This window comes from Candoia aspera, chromosome 4 (assembly GCF_035149785.1).
Source record: "Candoia aspera isolate rCanAsp1 chromosome 4, rCanAsp1.hap2, whole genome shotgun sequence".
In the NCBI taxonomy this organism is placed as follows: Eukaryota; Metazoa; Chordata; class Lepidosauria; order Squamata; family Boidae; genus Candoia; species Candoia aspera.
The window spans coordinates 94,499,109-94,513,734 of NC_086156.1; the positions used below are offsets into that span (position 1 = coordinate 94,499,109).

Below are 14,626 nucleotides of genomic sequence, written 5' to 3' on the forward strand. Positions count from 1 at the left end.
TACACAACAACCACAACAGATGCAACAGGAACAAAAGATGATACTGAATTAGGTGCTACAGGAATGGACTTTTCTAAATTTTTGGCTTGAGTATGGATTACAAGGTATGCGGTGGCACTGTGGGTTAAACCACTGAGCTGCTGAGCTTGCCGATCAGAAGGTCAGCAGTTCAAATCCACGTGACAGGGTGAGCTTCTGTTGCTAGTCCCAGCTTCTGCCAACCTAGCAGTTCGAAAACATGCCAATGTGAGTAGATTAATAGGTACCGCTTTGGCGGGCAGGTAACAGCATTCCATTTAGTCATGCTGGCCACATGACCATGGAAATGTCTACGGACAAACGCTGGCTCTTCGGCTTTGAAACAGAGATGAGCACTGCCCCCTAGAGTCAGACACGACAGGACTTAATGTCAAGGGAAACCTTTACCTTTACTATGGATTACAAATATTTAACATGGAATATAAATGGAGTAAATGCTCCTCAGAAGAGAAAAAATGTATTTAATTATTTGAAAAATGAAAGCAAGATATTATTTGCCTACAAGAGACACATATTAGGAAAAATGATGGAATTAAGGAATTAATTCCTTAAAGGAATTAAGCCTAAACAAGGGAAACTACCAAATTCCTTTTCTCATTTGATGGATAAATTGGCTTTGGTAGACTCTTGGTGACATAAGAATGGGATGTCTAGAGGGTATACTTTTTTTTTCAGAGAGACAAGACTTTTTCACAAATTGACCTGATTTGGATTTCAAAGACCTTGGCCAATAAAATTCTCAAGGTGGATATTTTACCTAAGACTTTTTCTGATCATAATCCAGTCATCTTGATAATTAAAATAAAATCTACAACTTTTAGATGGAGACTAAATGAAGCGATACTACAAAAAGAAAGTGTAGTGGAAGAGTGTAAAAAGAAGTTGAATGTATTTTTTGATATCAATTTGGATAAAGGTACTGATTGGGACACTAGTAAAGCTGTAATGAGAGGTTACTTTGTTCAATATAATTGGGACTTAAAAAAGAAATCTCAAGAAAAAATGCAGATTATACTAGAAGATATTAAAGTAAAAGAGAGAGAGTTGCAGAAAACTATGGATACAAATATTTTATACTGACTTAAACTTTTACATCAACATTTATCTATGTTGACTGTGCAAGAAATAGAGACTAAATGCAAAGCAGAAAAAAACTGAATTTGCAAATAAACCAGGAGGACAGATTATAAATTGAGGAAGGAGAAAGAAAATAATACTAAAGGTTCAAGAAGGTAGTACTGTTATAACAGATAATGAGAGAATACAGAAATCCTTCCATAAATTTTATTCAAACTTACATTAAAAAAGGAAGTGTCCCTGGAAAAGGTAGATGAATATTTGAAGAAAGAAAAGCTGCCAAAATGTTCACAACCACAGAGACAAACTTTGAATAGTCCTATAACAACTTTTGAGGTAGCTGAAGCTATTAGAAAGATTAAAGTAAGGAAAGCACCTGGAGCAGATGGATTATCAAGTTTGTATTACAAATGCTTTGAGGATCAACTTTTACAATCTCTTCAAAATTTGGTGAACTCTATATTGCAGGGATCTGCAATGCCAGAATCTTGGAAAGAGGCATATATTGCTTTATTACCAAAGGAAGGACATGATTTTAGTTTAAATAAGAATTATAGACCAATCTCATTGCTGAATAATGATTATAAAATATTTATTTTAATATTGGCTGATAGACTGAAGATTTTACAGGATTTTCTTCATATTGACCAATGTGGGTTTTTATCCAAGCGGCAATTAAGAGACCATGTTAGAATTGGATAGCATTGAATACCTGCAACAACATAATGAAAATCAGGAGGCACTGATGTTTTTAGATGCAGAGAAAGCTTTTGTTAATTTGAACTGGTCTTTTATGTTTAAAGTCTTCAAGGATATGGATTTGGGGAAAATTTTATTCATGGAATTAAGTTGATATACTCTATACACCTCAAAGGCACGCATTATTGTTAATGGTGATTTTACCAAACTGTGGGAAGAGGGACAAGACAAGGATGCCTTCAGCCCCCTCTGCTTTTTAATTTAGTTTTGGAAGTGTTGTGCAGAGACATTAGACAAGCTGAAAGAATAAAAGGTCTGGAAAATAAAAAAAAGAAGTTGATAAACTAAGGGCCTTTGCTGATGATTTAGTTTTGATTATACAAGAATTTCAGACAGATATTGAACATTTGATGAAGAAATTGAATGATGTGGGTGCATTAGCTGTTTTTCAAATAAATAACTATAAAAATTGTATGTTGTTCCAAAATAATAATGTTAAGGTGTGGAATAATGTTGTTTATAAATTTAAAAAACCAAGAATTAAGTACAAGTTGTTGTAAGATGCTAAAGAAAGAGAGGGGTTAGGACTTCCTGATTTAAGATTATATTTTGATGCTTGTTATTTGGTATGGATGAAAGAATGGGTGACTTTGAGAAACAAGAAGTTATTGGAGTTGGAAGATCATGATTTGAGATTTGGGTGGCATGACTATCTGTGGTATGAGAAAGCTAAGGTTAATATAGATTTTAAAAATCATTTCATTAGGTGTGCCATACTGAGAGTGTGAAATAGATACAAAGCAAGACTGTTTCCTAAAGTTCCTCTGTGGATGTCACCCCAAGAAGCCTTTTTTAGAAGAGAGATGACAGTGAAATCAACATGGTTGACTTATGGTAAATTATTGACTGTTGAGGGAGAACCTGAACTAAAAACAAGAGAAGAATTGTAAATTGAAGGTTATACTTGCCATTGGTTTACTTATATGTAACTGACAGAAATATTTAATTTAGATAAGAAGATTTACAGTATAACTTTGCAAATGAGAAAACTCACTTTGAACTAGACTTGTGTACTAATGATGAACATCTTATTGCTAAGATGTACAAACTTTTATTGAAAATGAATTTGGAAGATGACCATGTCAAAGATTATATGATTAAATGGGCAAAGGATTTTATTTAATTAATTAATCAATTAATTTTTATCCCTCCTTTATTATCTTTATAAATAACTTGAGGCGGCGAACATACCTAATACTCCTTTCTCCTCCTATTTTCCCCACAACAACAACCCTGTGGGTATATCATGCTTGATCAGTGGGAGAATATGTGGAGCAAAGGTTTGAAACTTACACTGAATTATAATTTGAAAGATAATTTTTATAAGATGATGTATCGCTGGTACTTAGCTTCTGATAAATTGTCAAAGATACATGTTGGAAATGTTCTCAAATACATGTTAGAAATGTTCTCAAGGTGAAGGTACTTTTTCCCACCTTTGGTGGACTTTTAAGAAAACTAAGACCAGCTCCAGATTCTTTGATTGTTTTAAACTGATAATTTTAATTTGTCCATTAAAGAGGAAAGTTCATTGATTTCATTCAGGATACTTCCATCTACATAAGAAGATTTTTTTCTAAATGAATAAAACAATAAAATAATCTGTCAGGAAAAGACAAAAACAGAGAGACAGATAAAGCAAGTCACACCTCCACTAGAAAAATGAAACACAAAGTATCAATCAAGTTGATCACATCTTGGTAACTTTGTAAACATACTCTGGTAGTTCTCTTGGCAGCTATAAAATAAACTTAAAAAGGTAAACAGTTGATCTCACTCTCTTGAATCAACTCTATTCTGTGAATATTTTTCAGAGACTGCCTTGGATAAAAAGATCTATGTATATGAGATGAGATTCACAGTTAAGATATAATTTCCTTAATTGTTATTCATTACTGGCTGGGGAATTCGGGGAAGTTGCCAAGGCTAAGAGACTCTGGTTTACTGAATAAACTACAGTTGGATTATGAAGCAATAATCCATGGTTTACAGAAGACAAATCATACAGATGTTTATTTAAATCTTCACCTATTGTAGTTACTCCAATAAACCAAGGAGGGAGGAAATAATTCCCCCATTAATCCAAAATTTGACTAGTATACTTCCCATTGAGATATATTCAATACATAGCACACATAATAGATCTATTTACAATAAAAATACATCACAATGAAAATAATATAAATATCAACTTGCTGAAAAATAGTTTCTTTTAATATCCAGGAACAGATGAACCCTAAGGGGATTACATGTTTATGCATGATACTTCTTTCAGGTTAGGGGATCCTATGGATACAAGTGATTTTCATAAACTTTAGCATTCCTATAAGGATCATTCAAGTTATATTGAATGGGCTGAATCCATCCTTTCATGTTGAACATCTCTTCCTAAAAAATCATTTTTTTCTACCAAAAATCTATTTGGTGTATGGTCACAGAGTCTTTCCCAGATTCCTTGAAGGGAAAATAATATAAAGCTAAATATTTTCATATAGGAGTAGATCTAAGAAACTTTAGGAAGTCGAGTGATCTAAAGATGCTAAATGAATTATGCATTACAAGAAAACACAAAAAGATAATTACTTTTCTCTCCTTATCAAATGTTCCTTCCTGTTCATCTCAGGCCTCAATAAAATGATATAGCATTTGGGGGAAAATATACATCCCAGTAAGCCAGCACTGGAGGATAAGATAGAGAAGATCTCCACAGCTACCATGTACTTTCCTTTGGTGCTCAGGTAGGTTGGAACAAATGACAGCCAAACGCTGCAAAGACCAACATGCTGAAAGTGATAAACTTGGCCTCATTGAAACTGTTGGGCAACTTCCTGGCTTGGAAAGCCATATGAAAGCTGACACTAGCCAGGAAACCCATATAACCCAGGACACAGTAAAACATGATCACTGAGCCCTCGTTGCATTCCAGTATGATCTCCTCCTTCCGTGAGTGCAGAGCTGTATCTGGGAAAGGAGGAGAGGTACTCAGCCACACGATGCAAATTCCCACCTGCATGAAGGAACCCAAAAGAACAATAGAATTGGTCAGTCCTTTCCCCACCCATTTCCTCATTCTGGAGCCTGGCTTGGTTGCCAGAAATTCCAGAATCACAGTCATGGTTTTGGCCAATACAGATGAAAGGGCCACTGAGAAGATGATGCCAAAAGCTTTTTGCTGGAGAAGGCAGGGCATCTTCTCGGGCCTTCCAATGAAGAGGAAGGAGCAGAGGAAGCAGAGAAGAAGGGAGGAGGAGGATACAAGTGAGGCTCCAGTTATTGACTCGGACTATAGGAGTCTCCAGATGCATCCAAAAGATTCCAAGCACAAAGGTTGTAATCAAAGAGAAAACAATATGAAGAGGATTCCCAAAGGTTCTTCATAGGAGAGATAGGTCAATCCTTTGGGAATACATTGATTGTGGATCTGGTTGGGATACTGAAATTCTGGACATTTCATGCAGGCATCCATATCTGGAAAAAGAAAACAACTGTTTAAATATGTAAAGATTTCCCTCAATACATAAGGCAGCAGAGCTATCTTGATGATTGTTAGCTTTTGTTCATGTTGTTATACCTAAATAAATAAGGGCTCTGGGCTAGAAATTCCTTGCTGAGTTAGCCAATATTCTGTCAATTCTTTGTGCTACCTATTTTGTCAGCAATCTGCCCTTCTGGACATGGCACACAATCATAGCAACAAAATTTCTCTCCCTCGTTCCTCTTTTGCTGTAGCCTGGAGAGCAGTGGTCACTGCACACAGAAAGTGGCAGCACCTGAGGAGAAACATGTAGGAGGGAATCAGGGTAGTAAAATACTAGATATCAATGCACTTTCCCTAACAAAAACCCATCAACTGGTGGTAAAGAACAGGGTAACCTCAATTGGGCACTTGCTACATTAGCAATTTGTTTATTTCAGGTACAATCAAACATATTAATCTTTAAACTTGTCTGGATAGGATCTTATTAATGCTGTCTAGAATATATGAAATAAAATTTTACAACTCAGTACCTGAAGCAATCCAAAACTTTAAAAGACCAACACTTTGTTTTCTTTAATTACTGCCACGCATTTGACAATTGCTTCAAACAACACTTTTACCTTTACCTTTAGTTGAGAATCTGGAGTTTCCTCTCACCTGGTTAAAGCTTCTATGCCATACAATTTGATTGTCATTAAGGGTTAATTCTCTGCCTGGTGGAGTCTGAGGTTCCAATCTTCCATCTTTGACTCAAGCAAAGGAATTATTGGGGAAAGTGACCCAATTTATAACATCAAAACCAGTAATCAATTCTCCATTTTCATCAAAACGAATAGTGTCTCCCATACTGTTGTTAAATACAATGCTCGTCAAGAAATGATGAAACTAGGTAAAAATGAATGAGAAAGCAAGGGATAACAAGGTCCTGATATCATAACAAGTGAGCAGACTATTTCAAATTGGACCATTCTGCTTTGAAAGATGTTGCTGGGACTTTAAATATCATAGGAAAACTGACCCCATGTTCCAAAATCACAGCCTCTCCAGTTCATGCCACTGGATTCCTGAACAATCTTGAACGTGATCCTTACATATTTAGACTACAAGTGTCAATTTATCACTCCATCACATGTTAGCTACTTTTCTCAAAATACTAAATGTAAATATTATGCTATGCAAATATTCAAATAAGATTTCAGCAAGAACCCCCTCTTGCTGAAAGAAGCTGCTTTCTGAAGAAAGATAGAGCCCTCAATTCTAAAAGTGAAAAGGAACAGTCACATAGATTCTCCTTGATCTGCTTCACAAACTCTCCTTGACCTTCCCTCAGACAGGTGAACTTCAACTATTCTTGCTTCTGCATATGGTGAAGGATACTAAGTTGGGCTGCAAGTCCACTGGCCATTGGAAAGCAGGAAGGAGCTAAAAGTAGGAGGTGAGACACAATTATGAAGCTTCAAGCCAATACAAACTATTTCTTCAAGCAACAAACATGGCCAATCTTTAGTTAATGAAGATAATTGCATGGTCATAATATCTATCAACCAAAATGTTAATCTCCTCTCTTTTCTATCTGTACAAGGTGTATCGAATATATAGTATTCTACAGCAATGATGAAACACGTTGAGGCAAAGTATCTGGGTAAAAAAAAAAAATAACATTTAGCAAAGCCACCAATGGCAATCTCTGGATTGAGGCTGCCTACTGCGTGAATAATCTGAAATAGATGACCACTTCCTCCTACTCCAAAAGCTTCACCACTAATAAAACTGATAGGTATGTTGTCTGATAGAATTTTCTTCTAACTGAGGAAGCAATGTCACTGCAAATTACATTACAGTATTAGGTAGTATCTTTCCCAGTTGCATTCTTAGGAGATAGAGAAATATGATCGCCCCATTGAACAAACAAACTTTGCTTATTAAAAGTGTAAAAAAATACCTGCCATGGTTTTAGGTAAAGGTAAAGGTTTCCCATGACATTAAGTCCAGTCGTGTCCGACTCTAGGGGACAGTGCTCATCTCCGTTTCAAAGCTGAAGAGCCGGCGTTTGTCCGTAGACACTTCTGTGGTCATGTGCCACAATATAGACAGCATTATAGATATTGTAACTGTGACCATACAGTTCTTCATTTCAAAAAAAGTACTCAGCAGACTCTCTAGCTTCTCATCCCCAGTGCACAATAATTTGTTATTTTCATTTACACTGGAAATGTGTAATGGGCAGTCAAATGCCTGCTCCCAAAAATTCTGAATGAAATTGTCTTCTTTTGCCCAGGATGGCCTTACAGTGTGAACAAATTCTTGGAATCCGGGTGGTTCTTTTGAGTGAACTGTGAATGAAAGGGCACCATGGAAACTCTGTATGTCCCAATCTCTCTGAATGGACAGTGATTCAAAATTCCAATGGGATGTAACAATCCACACTTTACCCAGAGGTGATAATGAATGCAAAGACGCTAGGAGAATTATTACTGTCAAATTTTGCAGGGATGGAGGTGCTCCATATACAAAGCATACACGGATGTTTTCTTCTATGAAAAGCAGATAGTGCCTTAACGTTGCTAAAAACAGTGGTGTGTATTGATCCACATAAGTCCGCTTTGGTGTCCTAAGTATGAATGCATAACAAATATTATTTTGGGAAAACAATGGCACCATTCTCTGCAAAAACATGTCCCCATAGTCATCATCCACAACCAAGAGCCCAATCCATGTCCATTCAAAATACTGAAGTAATCGGATAACCCCAGTGTACTGATGTACTTCATTTGGGACCATTTGGTACAAGAATGGAAAGTTATTTGTCTCACCATGGATTGGGGAAAATGATCCATAAGCAAGCTGAAAGAAAACAGACAGCATATAACAGACAAACTGAGAAAGAATACTAAATAAGGCCTGTCTTTGTATAATTGCCATTGCCTGCTTCCCAGGACTGACGGAAGTGACTGGCCCAAGGTCACCCAGCTGGCTTTATGCCTAAGGAGGGACACGAACTCACAATGTCCTGGTTTTAGCCTGATGGCTTAACCACTAAACCAAACTGGCTCTCCTTATATCATAGCTAACAGAGAATGTGGACACTCAGGTATTGCTGGGAATTATGCAGTCAACTCACATGCCATCAATATTATATCAGCTACAGTGGTTGTCGGTATGCTTCAGAGCCCATTTTCAATGTTAAGAAAACATTGAAAATGTAAGAACACAAAAGCCAAAGTCAACAATTTATGATCAACAAAAGACCCTTCCTTTTTGACACCTGAGAGGACACGAGACTATAGATGTTCAAGCTCTCTGGAACACACTACCAACAGGTGTTTGCCAACCTTCATCACTTTTAGAGGGACTGTAAAATTTTATAGTACTCAATTATCACCAGAGTGGTAATTGATTATATATATATCTATATATAATATCTTGTTCAGTAAGCTCCTTGAATCTCCTTTGTGAAAGTTTTTACTCTGAAAGCTGGCCTAATTGTATTTTAATAAATTAAATATATACAAATTTGGGAAATCTAGAAAGGCATCTCAAGGGCCTACCTGTGGAATCTTGTAGTTGGCAAGAATGGTGGCCATGATGGATGAGGCTTCTGTCAAACTCCCTCCAATGGCAGCAATTAGCTTTTTCTTTGGATCACAGGAACAGTTGGGGACAAAACTTTGGTATGTACAAAGCAGGCTCATGGTTGCCTTATAGGTTATCCTTGCAGTGAGGTAATTGTTGAGAATCTGGAAACCCAGTGTGATGTTTGGTAAGAGCTTGGTGCTCTTGTTGATTTCTTTCACAGCAAACACCAAGGCAAGGATTTGCTGATATACCTTTGGCACAGAACTGCAGTAAAAACTGCCAACTTAATGAAATAATATGAAAAGTGCACTTTATACTCCTATGCTTCTAGACTAAACTATACCTTAAACTATAAAGGAATACAGAATAAAATTCAGAGGGGAGAATAGATAGTTGCAACTCTTCTTTGACCTCACGATCTGTGTCATGTTTCCCCCTTTCAGTGTTCTGTTAACATTGTAATGTTTCACATGTCAAGCCGTTCTACGTGTATACTCGCCTGGCTCATGTTGGGGATTTTCCATTCCTGCACTCTCCTTTGTTTTGGATCTTTGGAATGTATGTTTGGGTTTGCAATCCTGTTCAAGGTTATTTTCCCAGGCGTGTGTAATGGTTCCTAGCACCTGGGAGGGGGTGTGGGCTGACGGGTGCTTGGGGCGGGACTGGCTTGAAGGCAAGGCTTTTAAGTTTGTATTTGGTGCACTTTTGCTCATTCTCAGCTTTCTTTGTATTTGCATACTATTCCTTTAATAAATCAGTTATCTTTAAGCCCGAGCTTGTGAGACTGAGTATTTGGGATTAGGCAACCATTACATAAAGCTGAGAATCATTTATATCCTTTCCGCTAGCGATGATCGAACCTCCACTTCGCGAGAGTGAAGGGAGCGAAGAAGAGCCGGACCCGACGAGGACCCTAATAGCTCCAACTTCGAGAGTGCAAAGGGCAGCACGTCGGGAGAGGTGAGATGTCCAACTGGATGATCTATTGTCAGCGGTGCAGGGTGCCACAGGGGGTGTACTCCAACCCCAGCCCGAGGTGGGAGCAGCACCGGGGAGGGGATCTCCACAACCATCCTGGGAACCCGAAATCCCCTTATCACCGAGGGTGGTAGTAACCAATAGACCCTTAGAAGAGCCTGTCACCCCTGCCCGCATGAAGGCAATAGAGGACAAAATGGAAATGATAGTGACCCTCATCAAAGATGCCACCAAAAGCTCAGGGTCCCTACAGGAAGACTGGGAAGAGGAACCCTCTCAGCTGCTTCCCCCCCAACGGAGTTCCCTGTCATTTAGGGGGAGAAGCAAGATGTGAGTTCCCCGGCCAATGGGGGGAAGAGAGTCAAGGGCGTCCAGAGACCGGCCACCACTGGCGGCTCGACGCACGTTGTTGTTTGCAGAACCACCACAGCTGGTGGAGCTGGTAAGGACCTTCCCACCCTTTGGGGTGAAGTTTGATGGGGACCCTGCCACGCTTTCCTTCTTCATTACCAATGCTAGACATTATATGGAGGATTGGGGTCGAAATTTCCGCTCTGAACAAGGCAAGATTAACTTCATTGCCAATAAGCTGAAGGGGAGGGCAGCTGATTGGTATGTACAGCTGTGCCAAGCTGAGGCCACGGAGTTGGAAGACTTTGATGAGTTTCTGTGGGCGCTGAAACAGCACTTTGAAGACCCCTTAGCCCAAGAGAGAGCAAAGAACGCCCTAAGAAAACTCTACCAAGGGACCCTCTCTGTCGCAGACTACGCTTTAGAATTTAAAGCCCTGGTGGGGAAGGTGGAAGACTGGTCCCAGTCGACTTTGGTGGAGATGTTCAAACAAGGGCTAGAGACGGAAATTTTCCATTGGGCTTTGTGCAGGGACGATCCCAAAACATTGTACGGCTGGATACAGTTGGCAGGTAGTGCAGAAAGTGCCCTACAAATGTATGCCCAGAGTAAGGAGCTGAGACAGTCCCGAGCCGCGAAGGGGGCTCGTGCAGTGGGATTTTTGAGTTGCCCTAAACCGAAACCCTGGGAGGAAGAAAGGGAATGGCGATTGGCGAAAGGGCAATGTTTAAGATGCAGAAAAGATGGGCATCATGCTACTTCGTGCCCAAGGCACTGACCAGAAGAGCGGCCCGGGAAAGCGCTGGGAAAATCGCCATCCCTACCGTGCAAGATGAAGGCTGCCTGCACTGCACTCGACCCTCCAGACCTCCCATTCGGGGAGGAGGACGAGGACTTACAATTTGACCAGCCAGCGGGAAACGCCTTCCACGTGTCCTAAAGGGCGCCATTGGACAGGTGGAAGAAACCGGGCACGACCACGATTCGGTGAGTGGGAACTTCCCTACAATGACTGTCAAAGTAAAATTGGGCTCTAGAACTAAGACTGTCAAAGTCTGGGCCATGCTGGACTTGGGTTGTTCTCATTCGCTGATGCATCCTGATGTCGTAGCTGCCCTAGAACTGCCCACGTTCCCTCTGCCACGGCCCATGATCTTCACGCAATTGGATGGGACCATGGCGGGTGGGAAAGCAGTCACTCACTCTACAGGACTGGTGGCTTTGCAGATGGGCACCCATTGGGAGAAATTGCCTTTTGTCATAGCTCCGGTGGGGGGGCCCTTTGGTGATTTTGGGAATGCCTTGGTTTGTGCAACAAAACCCTTTTATCAATTGGCTGCATAGAACTGTAACGTTTGCGGATGGATTTTATAAAGTACCTGAAAAGGACTTGTTAGAGGACATGGAGGGAGGTCAGGTGGCTAACACTACAGTACAAACCCTTCCACCACTAGAAGGGCTGCCCAGCCAATACCAGGATCTGGCTGATGTGTTTGGGGAGAAGGAAGCTGATCGCTTGCCACCTCACCGGAAAACAGACTGTGCCATTGAGTTCTTACCTAATGTAAAGTTACCTCACCCAAAGATTTACCCCATGTCTCCCAAAGAGCTGGCTACGCTGAGGGAGTTCATTGACAAAAACCTGGCTAGGGGTTTCATTGAGCCGGCTAACTCCCCGGTGGGGGCTCCTGTCCTCTTTAGACCAAAAAAGGATGGCTCGTTGAGGCTCTGTACCGATTTTCGCGGGCTCAATGCAGTCTCAATATTAAATAAATATCCTTTGCCCCTGATCAAAGATATGTTATCACATCTGGCCAGAGGCAAAATCTTCTCAAAATTGGATTTGAGAGAAGCCTATTTCCGCATTCGTATAAGGGAAGGGGACGAGTGGAAAACGGCGTTTAACTGTCCTCTCGGGGCTTTTCAATACAAGGTCTTACACTTTGGTTTATCGGGGGCACCTGGGGTTTTTATGCAACTTATCAATGAGGTCTTGCACAACCACCTATTTAAGGGCGTACTGGTGTATTTGGATGATGTATTGATTTATACTGAAACCATGTCAGAACATATTCGCTTGGTGCATCAACTGGTTGCTAAATTGAGAAAAGCGGAGTTGTATGCTAAACTGTCCAAGTGTGCCTTCCATCAATCACAAATTGATTATCTGGCATATAGGATTTCCGCTAAGGGCATTGAAATGGACCCTGCCAAGTTGGAAGCTATTGTAGCATGGGAGCCTCCACGTACCAGGAGACAATTACAAAGTTTCCTTGGATTCGCCAATTTCTATCGGGCATTTGCCCAAAATTTTGCTGAAATCGCCCTCCCCCTTACTGAACTGTTGAAAACTAAAGCGCAGGGGGATACACGGCGCTCAAAAAACCCAGGAGCGCTCCTTAAATGGACTCCAAACTGTCAACAGGCGTTCGAAGCGCTCAAACAAATCTTCACTACCGAACCAATTTTGCAGCATCCAGACCCTACCAAACCTTTTGTGGTACAAGTGGATGCGTCCGATTTCTCTGTCGGAGCGCTACTGCTCCAGTCAGACCAGTCTGGCACTTTAAAACCCTGTGCTTACCTCTCTCGCAAATTCACCGAAACAGAGAGACGGTGGCATGTTTGGGAAAAAGAGGCTCTTGCTGTAAAGACTGCTTTAGAAACTTGGCGTTCTGGCATACTGTTAATCAGTGAGAGGAAGTGACCTTCCTGAGCAGAGGCTGTGAGATAGCAGCAAGCGGGAGACTGATGGTGTGTCACATTGTGCACAGAATCAGCCTGCTCCCTCAAAGCAGCCTGTCATATATTGTCCCACCAACAGTTCCAAAGAAACCTTTGACTGCTAGTCCAGTTGTGTTTCTGAGAGGACTGGGAGGAGACAGCAACCTGTTCTTTGCCTCAAGTGACAAATGAATGGGGCTGGTCAGGAAGCAAAGAAGGAAGGGCAGAATGGAGAAAGAAAATATTTATTTATTTGACCAAAACTCTTTATCAAGAATTTGGTAAAAGATTATCAAATCTAAAAAAAAAAAAAAAATGGCTTCCTTTATCCCTGGAATTATATTTGGAAAGAGACAGGATGTGGTCAAAAAAAGATGCATCACTTAAACTTTAAAGACAAAAGGAGTATGCCATCAGTCTGTTTCCAAATCTACACATTCTACTAATGCATTAATCATGGTTTATGAATCACAAAGCTGAGTTTTAAAAAATCTTAATGAAAATCATACAAACCACCTTTGGGCTTAGGAAAGTATGTGAAAGTAGTTAAAGAAGAAAACTCGGACACATTGCTTAGAATAGAGAGTATTAGGGTTCAGATATGGTCCAGTGTCTTTTTGGCTCTTGCTGGTCTAGAGGAAATAAATGAAAAATAGTCTGAATTCCTTACACAACTTCATCAACCAACATCCGAGCAGGTTGTTCCATGAAAGAAAGTTCATTCTGGAACATAAAGGCTTGAGTGACTATTGCACCAACGATAGTATTTCCTGGCTGAGAAAACTGGTGCGGTATAGGAAGTGGATCCTCAGATATGTTGCAATTAATAGAATGTCTCTTGCATACAGAGCGAAAAAGTAACACAAGCAGTAACACTGCAATCACCCCAATCCTCATACTGAAGTATTCCCTTCCAGATATGGATTCTTCTCCCGTTTCTATCTTCCAAGGCTGCTGCCACATCGATAGAACATTTTCTCCATGAGGAAATTTAAGTTCTTCTAGATTTACAGTACATCTCCTTTGGGCTAATAGTTCGCAATCTCTGTACATGCATGTATCAGCTTGGCTATGCTTTTACTTGCTTTAAAAAATTTAATGTGCTTTAAAAAAAGAAGTCTATGTTTCTTCAGCTACTTTGAGGTGCTCACTTCTTTACTGGGACATGAAAAGTGGGATAATTTTTCCCATAAGCAATAAAATAAATCAGTAAATCTTTGCCCTCATGACCATGGCTTACAGTTAATAAGGTGTCCATTGGTTGCAGCTTTCAGTTTTTAATAATCTGGAGAATTCATGTAATGCGCTGCGTGTATCTCACAAAAATGTAATCAGTAGTTTGAAGAAAGGAACCTGTAATTTTGACAGTGATAGGGACATAATCAACTCCTCCCCCTTGCATCATTTTGCACATTTTAATGACTGTGATTTGCTTTGATATTTAGCACTGTAAAAGTTCCACAAGCCCTTTATACTACACAATTCTTGAGAAAATACACAAGTCAGCCTTCAACTGCAATATATAAGAAAGTATATATTAAAATTGAATGGTAAAATAGAATAAGCATTGTTGAAGGGCTCCTTGCCCTGACAATCAGACCAAAATATTCTTCTCATAGGCTCTGAACTTACATGGTTCAGAGT

At 39.9% G+C, this 14,626-nt stretch overlaps 1 protein-coding gene across 1 annotated transcript in view; it reads right to left on the reverse strand.

The window, feature by feature from the left end:
* Positions 1-13,945, reverse strand: part of LOC134496697 (vomeronasal type-2 receptor 26-like) — a 28,043-nt gene extending 14,098 nt beyond the window's left edge. Inside the window, 4 exon segments of the mRNA XM_063302406.1 lie at positions 4,641-4,882; positions 8,012-8,197; positions 8,902-9,193; positions 13,653-13,945. Coding sequence (XP_063158476.1) covers positions 4,641-4,882; positions 8,012-8,197; positions 8,902-9,193; positions 13,653-13,945 — 1,013 coding nt within the window.
* Positions 13,946-14,626: the final 681 nt, after the last annotated feature.